General features: G+C 35.7%; 1 protein-coding gene across 2 annotated transcripts; it reads left to right on the top strand.

Annotated features, from left to right (window-relative positions):
• Positions 1–1,241: 1,241 nt before the first annotated feature.
• Positions 1,242–20,732, top strand: GEMIN2 (gem nuclear organelle associated protein 2; the record flags this gene model as incomplete). 2 transcript variants are annotated; one of them, XM_082649303.1, is made up of 10 exons in its annotated part: positions 1,242–1,411; positions 1,816–1,900; positions 3,283–3,372; positions 3,642–3,701; positions 6,336–6,449; positions 8,127–8,171; positions 9,328–9,396; positions 12,459–12,569; positions 14,291–14,349; positions 20,278–20,732. In XM_082649303.1, 10 exons carry the CDS (start codon positions 1,242–1,244, stop codon positions 20,315–20,317), a joined length of 843 nt encoding a protein of 280 aa, XP_082505429.1. In that variant the 3' UTR covers positions 20,318–20,732. The 2 variants fall into 2 exon arrangements, with proteins under 2 accessions (XP_082505429.1, XP_082505428.1); XM_082649302.1 differs by having other exon boundaries at positions 1,263–1,402.
• Positions 20,733–22,903: the final 2,171 nt, after the last annotated feature.

The following is a 22,903-nucleotide window of genomic DNA, read 5'->3' as shown; positions in this document are numbered from 1 at the left end:
ATATTTGTATATATATATATATATTTGTAGGAAAGTCCAGAAATGACACACTGTTTACTTTTTCTAATTTGTTCTTGATCATTACCAAAACGTTTGATGACAGGAGCATTTCTCCATATTTCTTATAAGTTTGTTTCTCCCAAAATCAGTAAAATTTTTAACCAAATAATTTTCTAGTTTGACTGCAGCCAAACAGTTTCTTTCCAAGACTCCCAATTGTTTAGTTACCATTCATAAGCACTTTAGCTTAGCTCTTAACCTAAGGACTGTCCTTAGTTTGTCTCCAATTTAGAAAGTTACATTCTGGTTTTGAAATAGTTGCTTGCAAGCTAAAGACAGTGCTTTAAGAAAAAGAAGAAAAAAAGCCTGAAAAACAAACAAACCTTAAAAAACAAGTCAATTGTATTCACTCACAGCTTGTTTAGAAAAACAGATATAGTACTTTGATTGTTTCTTGCAATTTGTGACCCAGCACAAGTTAACTTAATCCATTTCTGCCTTGTTTCCTCACCTGCAAAATGGAAATAAAGTACCCCCTCACAAGATTGGCCCTAAGATTAATAATGATAACTTCTAGGTGTTGGCATTAACTTTATTCTTTGCATTATCTAAAGAAAGAGATATTTCTGAAAAAGTGATGGCTACTCTAGTAGTAATATTCACTTCAGATAAATATAAAGTGATCTTTGGCGCAGCCAAGCACAAGAAATTCCTCTGGGAAATTAATTTTACATTCATTTGGCGTCAGATAAATCTGGGTTGGAATTGGTTTTCCTTTTTCGGAGAAAGTTACGATTGTAGTACTTAACCCCTCTTTCGGCCGATTTCCTCCCCTACAAAACCTGGATAATACCACGTACGTCAAAAGGTTGTAAAACTTAAATGAGGAAATGCATGTGATGCATCTACCAGCGGTTTAAGAATTTAGAGCTCAATAAATGATAATCACAGTAACCTGGTCGTTAATTTAAAAAACATTTAAAGTTCCCTCACTACTAGGGATGCATAAAAGTTAATAACCCTCAGTCTTAGAAGAGTATAGAGCGTAATACCCAGAAAAACTTCCGAACTACTTTTACTAGGAACCAGCCTCGCAGTCTTCATTACTCCACCGGAGCCTTAACCTTACCACAATCAGCAGGTTCGCTCATGCGCAGTTACGCCCCCAAGCCCAGCCTTTTGCTCAACTCCGCGCCAAAGGTGATAACATGTGCGCCTGCGCTGTGACCCAGACCTGGCGCATGCGCTGGGTGGGACAGACCGCCTTGAAAACTATGGCGTGGGTACCGGCGGAGTCTGCAGTGGAAGAGTTGATGCCCCGGCTGTTGCCAGTGGAGCCCTGCGACTTGACAGACAGTTTTGATCCCAACGTACCTCCGAGAACTCCCCAAGAATACCTAAGGCGGGTCCAGTGAGTGATTTGACCCTGTGCGGGTGGGCTGGTTGTCCTTCCGCCCTTGGGCACAGCGCCCAGTGCCCCGCTCGACCCTTAAGTGTGATAAAGCCCCACCTCTGTTCCCGTCCCCCATCCACTGTCGGAACAACATTCCTTGATTACATCTTTGCGTGAGCGAGTTTCTATGAGCTTAATTTTGTTAAACCTGATTACTTGTGACAATATAGGTGCTCTTAGATTTCTTCCACATAAGAAATTTTGCTTTCAGTCAACATAATTTCAGAAATACATTGTTTAGTACCTCGATTGCAATTCTGAACTTTTTTTCTGATTTTATAATGAACCATAGAAGTGGATCGCTTGCTTTACTATACATGAGCAATAGTAATCACGTTTTTGTACTTATTTCTTATTTGTAGGATCGAAGCAGCTCACTGTCCAGATGTTGTGGTAGCTCAAATTGACCCAAAGAAGTTGAAAAGGAAGCAAAGTGTGAATGTTTCTGTGAGTTTTATTACCCGTCAGAGGATTTTTTTTCCCTCCCACAAATTAAAAGACCAAGGCTCTCCTACAGTGTCAGACAGTATCAGTTACGATGTAGGTAAGATTTGACTACTCCGTACTAAGTTGTACTTTTCCCCCCAAACGGACAGCTGGCATTTACTGCCTCCAGAGAGGCTTTTAGTAACCCTGGCATTCGTGGAGATTTGCTCATAATACTTCAGGAACATGATCCAATCCTAAAGGAGTCTTTCAATAGGTTACTTATGCTATCCTTTATTTTTAAGGTACCTTTTTCCAGTTCATAATTATTATCAGGCTGATCTTTAGTGTAGTTTGCATGTTTTGGATTGGACTGGGTTTTGTTTTTTAAAAACAGAAACCCAAATATCACACTTTTCTACCTACTTGCCCACTATGAACCTTTTCATTCATTTATTTATCCAACACATATTTTACTAAACAACAATATTGTGCCAGGCACTAGGAATACAACAGAGGATGAGACAGAAAATGTCCCTACCCTTGTAGAGTTTACATTCTCCTGAGGAAGACAGTAAAAAAAAAAAAAAATTAATTACATACTGTGACCATTGTTGTGAAAAAAAGTAACATATAATGACCAATAAGTAACTGGGAGAACTACTTTAGATAGAGTAGCCACAGAAGGTCTGTTTTAGGAGGTGCTATTTAACCAAAGGTAGGAGAGCAGCAGTTTTTAAATTGTGATAATTCCTTTTTCTTTTATGTTCTAAGTAATTCCTTTATCTGATGTTTATAATCAGGAGATTTAAATTCAGACACTGTAACGTTTCATATGATTCCTTTTCAGAAGTTTTTAGTTGATGGAAGATGATATCTTGTATACCTGGCTTTTAAAAAGTGACCACATTAAGTTTTATTTCAAGGCAGTATGTGATCAGTTGTGACCTCTGTGCTGTTTTGGAAGGTAGAAGTAGCCCTTATAAAGTCAAGCATCTGAAATTATTTGAGTACTTTCTGCTCATACCAAAATTCTTTATTTGGTTTATATCTCTCTTTGTTTCAAACTGTTTTGCTATTATATTCAGTAGAAAGGTAGGACTAGATTATATCTTCGAGTCTCATGTCATGTGGATTTCTTAGAAACTCCAACTATAAACCATTCCAGATTGCTTTTACTAAAGTGACTATATAAGAGTCTTTTCCTAATGTTTTAAACTCAGACATAAATAGTAAAGTGAGTTGCCTCCTTTTTTACATCTGCAAAAAATACTGTCTTTCTTGTATCGTCTTATTTGCTTTATTATTCACTTTTCATCTTGATTCTGCTTTTACTTTGCAGAGGTATGAGATTCTAGTTATAAAACTAACATTGATTCTAACATTTATGAACTGATCTCTAGCTTTCAGGATGCCAACCTGCTCCTGAAGGATATTCCCCCACTCTTCAGTGGCAACAGCAGCAAGTGGCACAGTTTTCAACTGTTCGGCAGGTAGGTGTACTTTAATCATTTAATCAAATTAAACCCCTCCCTCCCTCGGACTTACTTCTGTTCTTAGACTGTAGTTGGAAAAATCGGGGTTTCTAGTGTATAAAGATAAGAATATTCATGAATAAATTACCAAATTATTATAATCATTAGACATAATACAGTTGAACATATTTTCCAAGTTTTAGAATTGTTAGAATGTTGTGCAGCAATTGCTTTCTTTTGAGTTATCCATTCTTTGAAGATCATTTGTCTACCTTATCTTCCTTTAGAGTGTGAACAGACATAGAAGTCACTGGAAATCACAGCAGTTGGATAGTAATGTGACCATGGTATGTAAGTTTCTCTGTTTAGATTGTACAGTGTATAACTAATATAGTCCATATTTACTTCCAGTTCTTAAAGATTCACTTGTTTAATCCATGTTATTTTCATTCTCTCCCATCTATCATAGTAACAGTTGCATTATCTTAATAGCCTGAAAAGGATAGAGTCAGTAATGCAAGTTATTTTTATGACAGTTTTAAGCTGCATCTTGAGAGACTTTGGATTGGTCTTTACAAGTTTTTAAAGGTTCTTCTAGACATTTGCTTTTTAGGAAATTGAATGCATTTTCAGTATTTACAAAAAGATTGAATAAAGGCTTATTGGATTTTCCTCATGAGGTAATGGTGCCAGTATCAGTGAGTGACATTTTAGTAAAGCTGGTCATGCTTACTGGAAAGTAGTATTTCTTACTTTATCATCCTAGATATAATTTTAAGCTTTTTAGTAAATATCCTATATGTGGACTACTGGATAAAAAAGGGTGTTGGGGAAGAGGTGGATACATTGTTCCAGGACAATCCTTTTGTGTGTGTGTGTGTGTGTTACGCGGGCCTCTCATTGTTGTGGCCTCTCCCGTTGCGGAGCACAGGCTCCAGACGCGCAGGCCCAGCGGCCATGGCTCACGGGCCCAGCCGCTCTGCGGCATGTGGGATCTTCCCAGACCGGGGCACGAACCCGTGTCCCCTGCATCGGCAGGTGGACTCTGAACCACTGCACCACCAGGGAAGCCCCAGGACAGTCCTTTTAACCTTTTAGGGAGTCTTATAGTTTTCCTGAGAATCAAATGAAAGGTATTTATTTTCAGAGGGAAAAAATGTACCTATGCATACAATTTTGCTCACAGTTTCAGGTGGTTCATAGATTTCAGATTTTAGAAGCTTCTTCTAGGCAGTGCTTCCTGACATCTTTTACGCGATGACACATTGGGATAAATGGAGGAGGCTGCTCCCATAGCCTAAACTACCAGCTGAAAGCTAAGAGATTCAGTGTAACCTCTCTATATGCTTCTGTATACCAGTTGGAAGCTCTGCTCTAGGAAAAGTGTGGTAGACACTAACATCACTTGCCCAAGATCATTTAACTCATAAAAGGTATAACTGAGATTCAGACTGAACTTTGTCTGACTCTAAAGCCTTTCACTGTGCTGTGAGGCCTCCTAGTAAGAAGAGAGAGAAGGCAGTAGGTAGGTAGATAATATTTTTTCTTGCTCAGTCTAAGGACTTTTGGGTACATACTTACTAATGCAAAAAGAAGCTCATTAGTAACATTATGACAAAATAATTTTGTCAAGAAAGAAATGACTGAACATAATTGATTCAATAAATGCAGATCATCCATCAAAACAGTAGACTATTACACAGCAATAACATATGTTCATCATGGCAGATGTAAACATTATGTAAATAATAAAATGAATTTTTAAAGCATGCTCTGATAGCAACTATGTAAATATGAACATTGATTGATCAATTGATCCAATCATTTATTAAGCACCCACAACATTTAATAATTAGGATTTTCAATGCTACCTGAAGCAGAAACAGTCTCTGACCAGTGGAGTAATGGGAAAAGATGAATTGTTCCAGGACAATGGGTTTTTATGTTTTAGGGGTCTCATATTCATTCTGAGAATCTAATGAAAGCGGTTTATCCTCGGGGTGGGGGAGAAACTGCACATATATGTAAAATAATTTGCAAGGTGATGTGCCCAGATAAACCTATTGTTCTGTTAACTGAATCACTTTGCTGTACACCTGACACTAACACAATATTGTAAATTAACTATACTTAAATAAATAAATAAATAAATTTTTTAGGAAAAAGAATTTTTAATTGTTCTGTTAAGATAGCCATATTGAACTGAATGGTCCTACTTTTTTTCATCTGACAATGTAGAATAAATCTACTCCTTCTTTAACTGGACAGCCCTTTCAGTATGTGGGGTATGTAATCATGTCTCCTTCCATGGGATGAACATCCTTCATTCTTATAAGCATTCTTAGTGTATTTTTTTTTCCATACCAATTTCCATCTTTATCACCCTCCTTTGAACACATTCTTGCTTGTCAGTGTTCATTAAAGTATGATCCAAACTAAACATGTCCCATCTATGGTGTGACCACTTGGGTGCTGTATTGGTTTGCTAGGGCTGCCATAACAAAACACCACAGACTGGGTGGCTTAACAAACAGTAATTTATTTTCTCACTGCTTTGTGGGCTAGAAGTCTAAGATCAAGGTGTCAGTGGGTCTCTCTCAAGGCCTCTCTCTTTGGCTTGCAGGTGGCCGTCTCCTTGCTGTGCCCTCACGTGGTCTTCTGTATGCACGCCCATCCCTGATGTCTCTGTGTCCAGACTTCGTCTTCTTACAGGGATGCTGGCCAGATTGGCTTCGGACCCACCCTAACCACCTCATTTTAACTTAATCTCTGCTATAAAGGCCCAGTCTCCTAATAATCCCATTCTGGAGGTTAGGGCTTCAACATACAGATTTTGGGGGCACACGGTTCACTCCATAACAGGCACTATATCTTTGCGTTGAGGTGGTGGGAATATGGAGGAATCCTCACTTCTTTTTTCACTACTCAGTATAAAAAATATATACATAGGAGTAAGTAAGTTCTTTTTTCTTTTCTTTTAGCCAAAATCTGAAGATGAAGAAGGCTGGAAAAAATTTTGTCTGGGTGAGAGGTTATATGCTGAAGGGGCTGTTGGACCAGCTGCAAGTGAAAGTCCTGGAATCGATTATGTACAAGTAGGTGATAATGTGGCTAAACAAACAGAAAAAGGTCATAATTTTGGTTCATGATTTAGTATAAAGACTCAGCAAACTACAACCTGGGGCAAATCGAGTCTGCAGATTTTTTTTGTATAGTCATGAGCTAAACATAAAAACATAATGGTTTTTATGTTTTTAAAAGGTTGTTAAAAATAAATAAATAAATAATATGTGACTGAGACAGTGTGTACCCTACAAAGCCTAAAATACTTACTTTCTGGCTCTCTGCAGAAAATATTTGCCAGTATTTTCTCTCAGTTTATTGTATTTTTGACTTAAAAATTGGCAGCCTAGTTTCTAAAACAATGCATGTTTTAGCTGTTTAATAATTTTGTGAGTTAGGATTCTTTTTTTTAATGATTAGACGTGGGTCAAACAATGAGTTATGAGTAGTCAGGGAAACAAAGGAAAACATATGACACAATTAGGTATTTTAAAATGCTTAGTAAATTGCATATTCTGGAGGTAAAATGCTGAGGGTATATTTAAATTTCACATGGCTTTATTTTAATCATAAATTATGTGGCCAGCTGCTTCTTGTCCTTCAGGATTCACCTGCCCTCAAGTTTGCAGATGTTCTTATGGAACCCACTGCACACATCTGCATTACTGGTAACTCCCTATACTATGTTGTTCTGTTCTGTTGAGTAGGTATTTATTGTTTTCTATGTGGTGCTACATTGTGTTTTTCCCATTTAAAATTAGTTTATCCTGCAAATGTAAAACCTCCAAAAATCACTAAAAAAGACCAAGACCCCAGTTAAAAAAAAAAAAGGCAATGGATATAAAGAGACATCTCACAAGAAGGAAATACAAATTGTTCTTATATGAGAAGATTCCCAAACTCACTTATAATAAAAATATTGCTTGTAACTCCACTGAGCTGGCATTTTTCAGATAACATACTGGTAAAGAAAGTTTGACACACTGTGTTAACAAGGGCTGGGAAAACGAGCCCTCTTACACATGGTGGTGGGAGTGTAAACAGATTCAGATCTCTGAGGGAGCTAATTTAACACTATTTCTTATACAACATATGTTCTTTTGTATAATATCCTTAACATATGTACATTTCAAAATGTTTCAATTTTACAAAGAATTAATATATATTTATTTAGTTTGTTATTACAAAATACATACAAGTGAAATATATACCACATGAAAGAACCATTTAAGGACACAAGAGTTTAATGCATGTCCTCTTAAGTTTCTCACAGGTCAGTACTGTTTTCATAATCAAGGCTCCCAACATTAAACTCCAAAGTACTTTTTAATTGAAGCAGATTAGGTTTGAAAGAAGTCATTCAAGTGCCCTTAATTCCTGAAAATGTTAGCTTTAGCTAAAGATTTTAAAAGTGTGTACAACATATTAATATCATAGTATCATTTTTTCAATTTCATGCTTTAACATCCTAATTACTAAAATCATTATTTTAAAATTTACATATTCAAATATCAAGACATTATTTTCTTGGGCATTACCAACATAATAGTTCATGGAATGTTTTATTGTAATGGACAATGAAAGAATTTACTTTTATCTATTTTTTGTTTTTAAAAAACAGTGTGTTGAGAAATTCACCAGTTTGAAAAAAATGTACCCCCTGCCTCCATAATACCATTTAGTAAATTTCAGTCTCATTTTTCTTTCAGATTGGTTTTCCTCCCTTGCTTAGTATTGTTAGCAGAATGAATCAGGTAAAATCTAATAAGAATTTATGCATTCTTTTGTTTGCAATGTTTGTTAAGGTATTTGAATACATTTACTGAATATATACAGTATGCAAGACCCTGTCCTAAACTCTTTAACAGTTCTTATTTAATCCTCACTACAACCCTATATGGGAAATTATTATTAATATCCTTTTTTAAATAGAGGAGGAAACAAAATTGGAGATTAAGTTACTTGCAGTTGGTTTTTCAGCAAGTTTTAATGGCAACACTAGAATTCAATCCCAGGTTGATCTAATTTCAGAACTCATGCTCTTGATCATGGTGCTAAACTATTCACATGTATACATTTCAGTTATAAGTCTTAGATTCTGGGATTTGAAATAAATACTAAGGTTAGATTGCTATTTCTAGTTGCAGATGTCCTACACACTTCATTAAGAATGAAATTTGAATTTCTTGGATCAAAAGGGGAGAAATATGGATTTTGGTTCTTCAGTCTTTCAGAACTAGGAACTCTGTTATCCATTTAAAGAGCAAATAAAAACTTTGATTGTTTTGCATTCACATAGCATTGGGTACCCTTGGAAGATAAGTCATACTCTGTTGTAAATCATATACTGGCTGACAGTTTTACTTACTTGATCATTTACACTAAGGTACTGTAGTAGTTATACTAAATTTGTTGAGAGTGATTTTTGTAAGTGTCCATCTATATTTGCATAAGCCCATGAATATTTTCAACAGTTTGATAATTCTATCTATATAGCTTAAAACTGATCTTTCTCTAGCTAACTTTGTCTTTAGAGTTGTACTCTGCTTTAATGAAAATAAGCTGAAGGTATTTATGCAAAGGTTTTTTTTTTTAAGAGTATGTGGAATTTTTTTTTTAAGTAGTTCCGAACTAAATTAGTAGTTACAAACTAAATCCTAGGATTTAAACCAAGGTATTGATAATTGAAAGTATATAAGAATATTTGTCTACAAAGCCTCTTCTCACTGAGTGTGCCATCTAATCAAATTACTAAATAGAGTCACAGGTTTCTCTGGAAGCCTAAAGAATGAGGCCATTTTAAACATAAGAGTTGCTTTCTAACTGAACTTAATGAAACTCAGGTTGAACTTGTTAGTGTTGTATTACTAATGCTATTCTTTCATCTCTTCCCCCCGCCCTCCTTTTTAGGCAACAGTAACTAGCGTCTTGGAATATCTGAGTAATTGGTTTGGAGAAAGAGACTTTACTCCAGAATTGGTAGTACTGCATCTTTTTCTTTTCATAATGCAGACAAAATTTATATACTTATATATAAGATATGGCTTTACATTATTTATATATATGTCATATATATACAACTATATGTGTAATGCAAGCAATGGTTGTTTGCAGTAAAATAAGGAAATTACACTAGAATGTAAATCAACATACTACTTCATTCATTGAGATAGTCTTGCATTGGGGGAAAAAAGTCAACTAAATAGTTGATTTATATCCTGGGAGAAGCTGCTTATCTTGTCACAAATCAGTAACAAACAGACTGGCCAGTCTGCAGACCCCATTTCAAATAGCACTGACCTAAAGAACTTTGAAATGCATTTTCTAAAATGGCTTTGAAATCCAGTTCACAAAAGCATATCAGAAATACCAGTAATGGCAAATATATGTGCCAGGCATTGTTCTAAGGATTTTATATATAATAACTCCTTGAATCCTTTGATAACCTATGAGCTGTTATTTCCATTTTACAGATGAGGAAACTGGAGCACATGGGAATTCAGTAACTTGCTTGAGGTCACACCGATTATAACTGGCAGAACTGAGACTCATGCCCTGGCAGTCAGGCTATACTCTCAACAACTGTGCTGTATTACCCCTCTATTTTATTGCTTTACACTCACAGCTTACTTTTCACCTTCAAAATTGGGTAAATTTGGTAGACATTATATAAATGAATTACCCACTTAATCCTCTAATAAGAAATTTTATTATCCTTTGGAGTTATAATTTAAAAAACAAATATTTTTCACAATTGAGGATATTTGCAAAAGAGTGTATCTGAGGCTCCAAAACTTCCTGTCAAAATAGATGATATAATCTTTGCCCTCTAGAAGCTTATAGTCTGCTGGGAGAGACAGATAAAGCAACATTACAGTACAGTGTATAAGTTTCCCAGGCTGCTATTCAGCCAGGTGGCTTAGATAAGTCTCTTCCATAAGTGTAATGATTATATTCTTTATCACTGGATTTTCATTTTTTATTTTTATATTTTCATTCTTTTAAATCTCTACCATATAACATGTAATTTTGAAGGGGAAAAAAATCCATGCTTAAATCACTGTTTCGATTGAGTGGTCAGACATGTCTTTTACATAGTTGTTACTAATGTATATATTCTGGTTTTTTAGCTCACATTTCACATATATATTTCTATATGATAATGTAATTCACATAATTGCCGTTGTCTAAATGTCCGTGGTTTACTTTGATTCTCATTATTGACCATTTGGATTCTTCCTTATATTTTACAATCATGACTAAATTATAAACATTTGTACTGATTTTCTTTTTTATTATTTCTCAGGATATTTCTAGAATAGAATTATTGGATCAAGGTTTTGTAAGCTTTTGTTACATCCTGCTTGCTTTACAGAAGAATTGAACCCGTATATAATGACATCAGCAATGGATTCTTAAATTTCTCTTCCCTACAACCCTACTTTAAGTTGAACCTTATGATATTGCCCTTTTTGTAGGTTAAAAACATTTGATTTTCAACAATTCCATATGGTTCAAGCTATCACTTTATAATTTGTTTTGGTTTTTCAAATTTAGTAAATATATAGTAGTACTTCAAAGTAAATATAATTTATGTTTCTTTCGTTATCAGTGACGGAAAACTTTTTCCATGGGTTTATATATTAGCTACATCTTCAATAGATAACTTGGTTCATATTCTTAGGCTACTTTTTCATTGGAATCTAGATATTGAGCTTTAAATTCTATATCAGTTCTTCCTGTCTGATAGCGGCAACCTTTTAGCAGTATTATTTATCTGACGTATTTTCCTTCTCTTCCTTTAGTCTTTATTTTTTTAACTCTATTGTAAGATTTTTGGAACTTTTTTTTTAGCTTTTAAAGATTACCCACTCAAGAGGTGATAATTTTGGCTTTTCCTGTTGATTTAATGAAAATGTATTACCGAACAGTGTGGCTATATTTGCCAAAGGAACCATTAAAGTGTTTCTGAACCAGTGATAGCTGATATACTAAATTTTAACCTGATTAATCCTTTGAGTTTTATTTTGAGTAACCTGTCTTTTACCTCAACAGTGTTCAATTCCTCTAAGTAACCATACCATTAGAACTCTAGTACTGAGAATACCAATGTTTAAAAAAAAACCTTGTGTCACAGGAAGTTTGCTTATCATAAACTAGCAAAAAGAAAAAGGGACCTTTTAATTATTTCTTGGGATTACTTGTCTAATATTTTTTGAGAAATACTACCTTATTTTGCCAACTAAGTGTGATGTTATTAAAGAAGGTTTTCAGCTATTTAGTTTTGCTTTTATTTTTTAGTATTGTCACAGTGTGCTCACTGACTTTGAGAAAAGGAATCTTTCAGTATAGATACATCTTAGACAATCAGTAGAGATTTAAGCACCTTCTAAGTGTAGAGGCCATTTGAATACCTGAATGCCAGCTTTATATTGTAAATTTATCCCAGAAAGTTTAAGTCAAGTTTAAATGTATACCAGCTTTTTTCGTGTAGAAGAGAGTCCCACTCACTCTTTATAAAAGAAACCTGGATGTGAATCTTTTTTTTTAATGTTATTTTTTTTTATTATTAATTTTTATTGGAGTATCGTTGCTTTACAATATTGTGTTAGTTTTTTGGATTTCCTTCCCATTTACGTCACCAGAGAGCATTGAGTAGAGTTCCCTGTGCTATACAGTAGGTTCTCATTATCTGTTTTATACATAGTATCAATAGTATATATATATATATATGTCAATCCCAATCTTCCAATTTATCCCACCCACCCCCAGATGTGAATCTTTTTGTTTAAGAAAAAGTCTTACTGATTTAGGGTTGCTTGAGGAGCTAACTTAGTGTGTTACACAAATTGCTATTTAAACTTTGTTCTAATATTCTTCAGGTTTCCCCTAAAGTGATGTGTTGCTCAGAATAAACTCAGTCATATATACTGCTGGTGGAAACATAATTTGATATGACCTTTCTGAGGTACAATTCAGTGATTATAAGTTAAATTTATGGTGCAGTTTGCTTACTTATTACTTTTTAAAATTCTATATAGGGAAGATGGCTTTATGCTTTATTGGCTTGTCTTGAAAAACCTTTATTACCGGAGGCTCATTCACTGATTCGGCAGCTTGCAAGAAGGTGCTCTGAAGTGAGGCTTTTAGTGGTAAGTTCAAACTTAATATTTCAAATCAGAAGCACTCACCGATTTATGTGGTGGTAAAGAACGATTTCAATGAAACAGGAAAACATGGAATATTTGATTAGTCAGGATTAGATTTAGTTACATAATAGAAGAGTCCAAAATAACAGTAGCTTAAATAAAATGTAAGTGCTTTTCTCAGACAAAGGGAGTCTGAAGGTAGGCAGGTTAGATCTGAGGTGGCAGCGACCCAGGCCTTTGAGTTCTGCCACATGTGGCTTCCATCCTCAAGCTCACCTCATAATCCAGGATGGCTGCTGGAGCTTCAGCCATTTTATTTCACTATAGGAAGCTGGAAAGAAGAGCAAAAGGTCATCCCTTCCAAAGAGCCTTCCCAGAGGTTCTACAAACACATCTGGCCAAAATAGCTCATTGGCCAGAATTTAGTCACATGGCCATAAGGAACTATGGGAAATGCTTACTTTAGTTGGGTGACAGTGTGCCCAGCTAAAAATGAGATTCATTTGCTAAATAATAAGGGGAGTCAAGAAGCCAGAGTGGTCAACTAACAGTCTGGCATAATAATTGTTTTGAATTTCTCCAATCAGACCCTTCCTCTAACTCATACCTGCAGCATTACAATATAAACTAATTTGATGCCAGACTAAGTTCACTTTTGATTTTTTTTATTCCTCTTTACTCCTCCACAAAATGTATACTTGTTCTTCATTGACTACTCCAAAATATTTTCATTAAATATCCATGATATGGCACAAACTAACATATAGCCTGTACTCTGAGCAAAATGTACTTGTCACTCATTAAATATTCCATAAGCTGTGTTCCTAGACTTTATTCCCTCTCCAGAAGTGCCTTTTCACTCTCTTCTAATCTGCATCTATATACCATTTACTTTTCACAGTCTGGCTCATATCCTGTCACTTTCTGTGATACTTTCCCTAATCCTCACAATTAAAAATAATCTCTTCAGTGATCTGTTTTTCCAGTATGCTTTGTATCTTTTTTATGACACTTAACACATTTTTCCTTTAATTAAAGCTGATATGGATATTTCCTCTTCTGTGCTATCAGCAGGAAGTATGTCTTGTTCATATTGTTAAGTTCTTGGCACATAAAGGAATTGAATATTCTGACATCATTGAAGTGTGTCCCAAGTTTGAATAATGTATGACATGTCTGTTATAACATTACTCTGTGAGTTATTGTGCCTATTCCTTGAAATGTATAAAAATAAATTTCATACTCTGTAAGACTATCTTCCATGTGTCTTAGGTCTGTCATTTTAACAGATATTTAAAGTGAACTTTATAAAATGTATAGTTCACGAACTACTTCCATTGTAATTGAGAACTCTGATCTGGAATATTTTCTTTGAAGTATTTTTATATAATTTTTTTCCCTTCGTGCCCAGTTAGGACACAGGGTTTTTTTGCTCCTTTACTTGGAACCAGGAAGAAGATCTCTCCCAAGTTATCCTCCTTAGAGACCTCAACTCTTATTTCTTTTCGGGACCTATTCAGGACCTTTCTTTAAAGGATGATCTTAGATGTTTCCCAAGGAATCATTAACTCTATAGTTTCTCCTTTTTCTTTGACATTTTCTATTTCCCTGTGATTATTTCTATCCTGTAATAAAATGCTCATGTTTTCCATCTTGAAACTTGTTTCAAAAATATTAAGGGATAACAGACTACATTTTAAACTTTTTCTCTTTCTTTTTTTTAGGACAGCAAAGATGATGAGAGGGTTCCTGCTTTGAATTTGTTAATCTGCTTGGTTAGCAGGTAAGTAATCCTTGGCTTCTTGCTTTATGATAGCATTATTAATGGTGGTAGAGAGTATTGTTTCCATTTTACAATGAGGAAGTAGAGGTATAAGGAAACAGTATTGTGTTATCACAATTCCCTTTATTTCTAGTTTTTTTCTATAAATAATGCTGCATTGAAGATCCTTGTACATACAGCTCTATATTTTCCAAAGGATAAATTCCTAGAAATAAGTTAAAGGGCTTGCATGTACTTCTTTTTTTTTTTTTTTAATTTTTATTTATTTATTTATTTTTGGCTGTGTTGGGTTGTCATTGCTGCACAAGGGCTTTCTCTATTTGCGGCAAGGAGGGGGCTACTCTTTGTTGTGGAGCGTGGGCTCTAGGCGCACGGGCTTCAGTAGTTGTGGCACACGGGCTCAGTTGTTGTCGCTTGCAGGCTCTAGAGCGCAGGCTCAGTAGTTGTGGCACATGGGCCTAGTTGCTCCACCGCATGTGGGATCCTCCAAGACCAGAGCTCGAACCCGTGTGCCCTGCATTGGCAGGCAGATTTTTAACCACTGTGCCACCAGGGAAGTCCCAAGGGCTTGCATGTACTTCTAAAACTGATATATTTATTGCCAGTTTGCCTTCCAGAAAGATCATACCACTCTGTTCCCACTAGGTGTCAATGAGAGTGCCCGTTTCCTATTCAGCACTGGGCGTTTTCAGTTGATATAAATATTTCCATTCTGATAATAAAAAGATACAAATTATTTTTATTTGCTTTTGTATGATTATCAGTAAGGGTAGAATATGTTTGATTGCAGTTTTTTTTAATTGCTACTGTCCTTTGTTCATTTTCAGTCAGGGCATGTTTTTATTTAGTATACATTTGATTTTATTGCTTACATTAAAATTTCACCTGGAATTTATTTGAAAATGTCTTCATATTCTAAATTCTTGTGTGTGTGTGTGTATATATACACACACATATTTATTTTAGGTCTCTTTCTGGACTTTATATTTTTCTTCATTTGTCAGTGTTTTTATTCCAATGCCAATAACTTTTCAAAGCTTTATAGTATTTTTAATATTGGGAGGGTAAGTAATCCTGTGTTCATTTTTCCCTGCCCCAGACAAGATACTTTTTTTAGAGTGTACACACATTCAGCATGTAATTTCTTTATCTACAGTAATTATGCTAATGATGATAAATAACACTTACTTGGCAATTTGTGCCAGGCATTTTTCTTAGTGCTTCAAAATAGGAACTCATTTAATCCTTAGAAGGTAGGTACTATTATCAGTTTACAGATGAGGAAACCATGACAGAGGGAGGTTAAATTACTTTCTTACCATCACAGAACTAGTAAATGGCAGAGCTAAGATCCAAACTCCAGAACTAAGCCCTTAACTATGCTGATCACAAACAAAATTAATACCTACCTCACCTGAGGTAGGTATAATTTACTATTATACTTAGTAAATACTTACTCTCATTTAGTAAGGATTAAATGAGAGGATACAGTGTTGCCCTAGGCGCAAATATACTGTATCTCTAATTCTTAAAACAACTCAGGGTTTTTTTTCCTTTACAGATGAGGACACCAGTTCATAAAGATTAAGTATTGATAATTGATGGTTCAGTAAGCTAGTACTTAATGGAACCAGAAACTTAAATATATCATCTGACTGATATTTTATAATATGCAATTATGAGAGAAGAAATGTCCAAGTGTATTGGGTCATGATTTTTTTTTTTTTTCCCTCAGAAAGTTAGGTAAAAATGGAAAAAAGTTCTAGGACAGGAAAGTTCTAGGACAAAGTTCTAGGACAGTTCTATAGACTTCACTTAGGAAAACTTATAGAAGGTTATAGCAAGCTTGGAAAAAAGATAACATAGGCCTCGACTCTTTGCAGTAACAGCTTCAATGTAAGTATCTGTCATTGTTATGACAGAAAACCCAAGAGGGTTTTTTATTGTTGGTTTTGTTTGTTTGGGTATCTTTAAGGCAAGAACTGCTAATTCATAGAAATACCTCGTTACATGAGTGGGATCCCATTCAAAAAGGATCCAGTAACTGGTAGCTGCCTTAATTGTTTTACCAATGGTAATTATTTTTTAAAGCTTCTTATTATGGAGTTGTTTAAACCATAAAAATGTTGTAGAATAAACCCCCAAGATAAATCCATAACCCAGCTTCAACTGTTTTGTGATTGTATTTTAAACAAATCTCGGACATGTCATTTCTCCTGTTTTAGTGTATCTAACTGATAAGGGCTTTTAAAACACATGACTGTAGTATTTGTATCACAAATTTATTGAATAACTAATAAATTTCAGAATAACTCCATAGTATCGTCTGATGTCCAGTTCATGTTTCATGTTCCCTAATTGTCCCAGGAATGTCTTTTTACATTCGAATTGTTCAAATCAGGATCCAAGTGCGATGCACTCATTACATTTGTCTAATATGTCTCTTAAGTATCCCCATCAACCTCTTGGGTTTTTCTTCCCATTTTCTTGTTGAAGAAACCAGGTCCTTTGACTTGTAAAATTTCCCACATTTTCGTTTTGACAGCTAACTTCATGATGGTATTTAATGGTTCATCTATCCTCCATACTGGTAGGTAGGTCTAGAGGCTTGATTATATGTAATGTGTATGTTTGTTTGTTTGACAAGACTGTATGTGTGCTATCGTGTCACATCAGGAAGCATATAATGTCTAGTTGTCCCACTTTTAGTGGTGATAAAGTTGACCATCGCATTCAGGTAAAGGGATATTGCAGTCAATATTCTTTTTGATGCTCAAATTTTTCCATCTTTGGACAGTGGGAGCCCCTCAGATCAATTCCTATGCTTTTGTTATATAACCTTAGTGGTCTTTTTTATTTTACGGCTTTCTTCCTTTCTAGTATGCCAAAATGACTCAGATGTATCTTGGACACTTGGCTCCAGATCTGGAATCAGTCTTTTCTTTTCTCCTGGGAGTGCTGTTTCCTGTTTTAAAGTAGAAAATGGTGTCTAGAGTCCACAATTTGGACATTAGGGAAGCTAGTTGTTATTCGTTTGGTCATTGCATTTAGACCTTTTCACTGAACAGAGCTAGGAAGTTATGTAGTTTTTAGAAAGAGAAAAATAAAATCATGAGTTCAAATTAATATTTCAGTTCTAAGTTAAGACTACTTGATTTTTTTTTTTTGCGGTACGCAGGCCTCTCAGTGTTGGCAGGCGGACTCTGAACCACTGCACCACCAGGGAAGCCCGACTACTTGATTTTTATTTAATGTTTTATTTCTGTTCTTCTGTGCTCAAAATTCTGGTTTCTAATAATATTAACATAATTTTTGGCTTTATCCTGTAATATTCACATAATAGTTTCAGAATAATACTAACAATATTACTGATAATAAAACTATTGAAATCAGTTTAAGAATTCTTTTTTTCTTGGTTGCTTTACAATGTTGTGTTAGTTTCTATTGTACAGCAAAGTGAATCGGCTATATGTATGTATGTATATATATATATATATATATATATATATATATATATATATATATATATATATCCCCTCTTTTTTTGGATTTCCTTTCCATTTAGGTCACCACAGAGCACTGAGTAGAGTCCCCTGTGCTATACAGTAGGTTCTCATTAGTTATCTATTTTATACATAGTATCAATAGTGTATATATATGAATCCCAATCTCCCAGTTCATCCCACCCCACTTTCCCCCTTGGTATCCATACGTTTGTTCTCTCCGTCTGTGTCTCTATTTCTGCTTTGTAAATAAGATCATCTATACCAATTTTTTCAGATTCCACATATATGCATCAATATATGATATTTGTTTTTCTGACTTCACTCTGTACATTTAAAAAATTCTTTGCAGTTCTCTTTGTCACTGGTATGTCTCACTAGGGATATCAGAACATCATGTTTAAGATCACTTGAAATTATTCTCCTCTGTGTGGTTATGCCACCAACCTAGTATAGGAGAAGGTTCATTTGGTCATTTTCTGTTTTTATTTAATCTTTTATAATTTCATAAAATATTTACATTGTTCCAAAGTTAAAATAATAATTCAAGGTACATTTTGGAGCATTTTAGAATCCACCTTTATCCTCTGTAGCGTCTTTTCTCCCTTTTGTAGTTATCCATTTTATTGTTAATTTTTGATTTATCCTTCCATTCACTGTTCTTTGAAAAAATATAAGCAAATATATATAAATATATCTGCATTTCTGCACATGCTTACAAAACATAACATACTAAGCATTCCATTCTGTACCTTGTTTCTTCACTTAATAGATCCTGGAAATCACATGGTAGCAGTGCAGATATTTCCCTCATTTTTTTTTTTTTATAAAAGCCTCATAGTCTTCCACTGTGTAGATGTATCGTAGTTCATTCAGTCAGTCCATTTATTGATGAATATTTGGGTTGTTTGTGATCTTTTGCTATTACAAGTAGTGCTGCAGTTAATATTTTTAAGTATACATTAAATTTTTTTTAATTGGAGTATAGTTGATTTACAATGTTGTGTTAGTTTCTGGTGTACAACAGCATGATTCAGTTATCCATATATATATTCTTCTTCAGATTTTTTCCCCTATAGTTTATTACAGGATATTGAATATAGTTCACAGTGCTATACGGTAGGACTTTGTTTATCTATTTTGTATATAGTAGTTGGTATCTGCTAATCCCAAACTCCTAGTTTATTCTCCCCCGCCTTTCCTCTTTGGTAGCTATGTTTGTTTTCTATATTTGTGAGTCTGTTTCTGTTTCGTAAATAAGTTCATTTGTATCATTTTTTTATTTTTATAATTAATTAATTAATTAATTATTTTTGGCTGCGTTGGGTCTTCATTGCTGTGCACGGGCTTTTCTCTAGTTGCGGCGAGCGGGGACTACTCTTCGTTGCGGTGCGCAGGCTTCTCATTGCAGTGGCTTCTCTTGTTGCAGAGCACGGGCTGTAGGTGCATGGGCTTCAGTAGTTGTGGCTCATGGGCTCTAGAGCACAGGCTCAGTAGCTGTGGCGCATGGGCTTAGTTGCTCTGCGTCATGTGGGATCTTCCCGGACCAGGGCTCAAACCCGTGTCCCCTGCATTGGCAGATGGATTCTTAACCACTGCGCCACCAGGGAAGCCCTGTATCATTTTTTAGATTCCACATATAAGTGATATAATATGGTATTTGTCTTTCTCTGTCTGACTTCACCTAGTATGATGATCTCTAGGTACATCCATGTTGCTGCGAATGGCAATATTTCATTCTTTTTTATGGCTAATATTCCATTTGTGTGTGTGTGTGTGTGTGTGTGTGTGTGTGTGTGTACACGACATCTTCTTTATCCATTCATCTGTTGATGGACATTTAGCTTGCTTCCATGTGTTGGTTATTGTAAATAGTGCTGCTATGAACACTGGGGTATGTGTATCTTTTCAAATTAGAGTTTTCTCTGGATATGTGCCCAGGAGCAGGATTGCTAGATCATATGGTAATTCTATTTTTAGTTTTTTAAGAAACCTCCATACTGTTTTCCGTAGTGGCTGCTCCAATTTACATTCCCACCAACACTGAAGGAGGGTTCCCTTTTCTCCACACCCTCTCCAGCATTTGTTATTTGTAGACTTTTTTGATGATGGTTATTCTGATCGGTGTGAGGTGATACCACATTGTAGTTGTGATTTGCATTTCTCTAATAATTAACAATGTTGAGCATCTCTTCATGTGTCTTGGCCATCAGTATGTATTCTTTGGAGAAATGTCTATATAGGTTTTCTGCTCATTTTTTGATTGGGTTGTTTGTTTTTTTGTTATTGACTTGTATGAGCTGTTCATATGTTTTGGAAATTAAACCCTTGTTGGTCGTATCATTTGCAAATATTTTCTCCCAGTCCATAGGTTTTTTGTTTTGCTTACCATTTCCTTTGCTGTGTAAATTCTTTTTTTCACCAGGTACTTTGACCAACGTGACTTAGCTGATGAGCCATCCTGATAATAGCTGATCTCTCAGGGATAGAAGATATTTGTAATGAAGGCAGCCCAAGTCTGAGGAAGTGCAATGCCAGTTCAAGTACAGATTGCATCACATCTTCAGCACTATGTGAAGCATCTTCATCTTAACCTGTGCAACTCAAGTTGATATTCAGAAGATAGATTGTGTTGGTATGAGTATCTGAGGTATCTTTGAAAGATGTTACCCAGTTTTTGCTGAACAGTTTAAATAGTTTTCTGTAATCACATGCTTTTAAAACAAATCGAATGATTTATTGGTGAAGCATCCTGCACAGAAACTGTATGACGAAATTGTACAGAGGTCGTTGGTGCTGTTTCATTGTTTATTCACATATACACATATAAAATTTTATTGAAAATGTGTTTTGGTTACTAAATTTTGTTTGACTATTTAATAAAACAAAAGACAATGAATAAATGTCCTTAGTATTAGAATTAAGATAATCTAGATTATATGGCACGTGTATTCATAGTCAGCAACAAAATTAGTCTAACATTTTCCCTTTAAGCTCTATACTTTTATCTTTAAATGCTTTCTTTTTTTTTTTTATAAATTTTTTGTTTATTTTTGGCTGCGTTGGGTCTTCATTGCTGCGCGTGGTCTTTCTCTAGTTGCGGCGAGTGGGAGCTGCTCTTCATTGTGGTGCGCAGGCTTCTCATTGCAGTGGCTTCTTCTGTTGTGGAGCACAGGCTCTAGGCGCGCAGGCTTCAGTAGTTGTGGCTCGCGGGCTCTAGAGCATGGGCTAAGTAGTTGTGGCGCATGGGCTTAGTTGCTCCACTGTATGTGGGATCTTCCCGGACCAGGGCTTGAACCCGTGTCCCCTGCATAGGCAGGCGGATTCTTAACCACTGCACCACCAGGGAAGCCCCTAAATGTTTTCTTGTATAAACAAAACTTTTTCTTTACAAGTAATTTTCAGTAGTACCCTAAAAGGTTGACTGTTTTAATTTTCCTGTCACATCTTTTATTCATATCACTTACAATTTATCTATTCCTTTCTTTTTTTTTTTTTTTGGCTGCGTTGGGTTTTCATTGTTGCGTGCAGGCTTTCTCTAGTTGCGGCGAGCAGGGGCTACTCTTCGCTGTGGTGCCCAGGCTTCTCATTGCAATGGCTTCTCTTGTTGCGGAGCACGGGCTCTAGATGCACGGCTTCAGTAGTTGCAGCACACAGGCTCAGTAGTTGAGGCACGTGGGCCCTAGAGTGCGCAGGCTTTAGTAGTTGCGGCATGTGGGCTCAGTAGTTGCAGCGCACGGGCTGTGGGTGAGCGTGCTTCAGTAGTTGTGGACCGCAGGCTCTAGAGCACAGACTTAGTAGTTGTGGCACATGGGCTTAGTTGCTCCATGGCATGTGGGATCTTTCCGGTTCAGGGATCAAGCCCGTGTCTCCTACATTGACAAGTGGATTCCTAACCACTGCGCCACCACGGAGGTCCCAATTTACCTATTTCTATATCAGGTAGGAATGTTTCCTACTTTAAGCAACAGAAGATCCAAGTAGCAATGATTTTTCAAATAGGGATTTATTTTTCTCTCATAACAAGAAGTCTAGAGGAGCTGGCGTTGGTTCAGTGACTCCACGATACCAAGGTCTCTGAAGGTCTTTTAGCTTTTCCCTCATGGTAAGATGGCCACTGCAGTGCAGAGCAATGTGTCTGTATTCAAGACAGGAAAAGGGGGGAAGGAGGCAGAGCCTTCCACATCTTTTCCTTTTCTCATAAAAGCAAAACCTTCTCCAGATATCCACAGTCGATCTGTGTTCACCTGTTGGCCATGAGTGTATAAAATTATTACCTCTAGCCCCAAGAAAAGTGGGGAAATGAAATTGTAAGCTTTTCCAGTCTTTCTAATGGGAGATGGAAAAGGAAAAGGGGGTTGGGAATAACTTGATCAGGCAACCAATAGTTTTTCTGCTATTTATGAAAGGAACAGATGTAATTTTATATTTGAATCTTTTCTACTATTATGTCTTCAAAAAGCTGATTTTTAAATGGTAGCCTAGTAGTCTAAGCTGTATTTTACCATAATTTAAACATTCTCTCATTGTTGGATATCTAATCTGTTTTCAGTGTTAATTCAATATAGAAAACACTACCGTGAATACCTGTACGTACATAACTCTTTCCTTACTTTGACCGTAAGTTCCCAGGAGTTGGGTTGCAAGTCATGAGTCTATCAGTTAATATTGCATTTGAAACTTGACTGAAGTGAGGTTTTAAAAATTAGGGATTTATTTTTGTTTCTCATAAACTGATTCTGGTTTGAGAAATTCAGGGCTCGTGCAGCAGGTGTCCAATATCTTAAATATCCTAGGCTGCATCCAGATTTCTCCTTCATCAATGTTAGTGTATAGCTTTCATCTTTTTAGTCATGATCTGGTTGCTTTATCTCTTACTTCGAATCTACGTTCCAGGGAGGATAAAAAGGTACCACCACTTCTTGTTGTCCTAACAGGGGAGAAAAGTGTTACAAGAAACCCTCAACTTATATTTCATTTACCAGAGTTATGACATTTTCTACTTATAAAGAAAGCTGGAAAATGTAATTTTTTAGGTGAGCACTCCTACC

The sequence above is a fragment of the Grampus griseus genome (genome assembly GCF_964374135.1).
Source record: "Grampus griseus genome assembly, chromosome: 2".
NCBI lineage: Eukaryota > Metazoa > Chordata > Mammalia > Artiodactyla > Delphinidae > Grampus > Grampus griseus.
The sequence above is the reverse complement of the archived record's forward strand: the minus strand, read 5'-3'. Positions and strand labels throughout refer to the sequence as shown.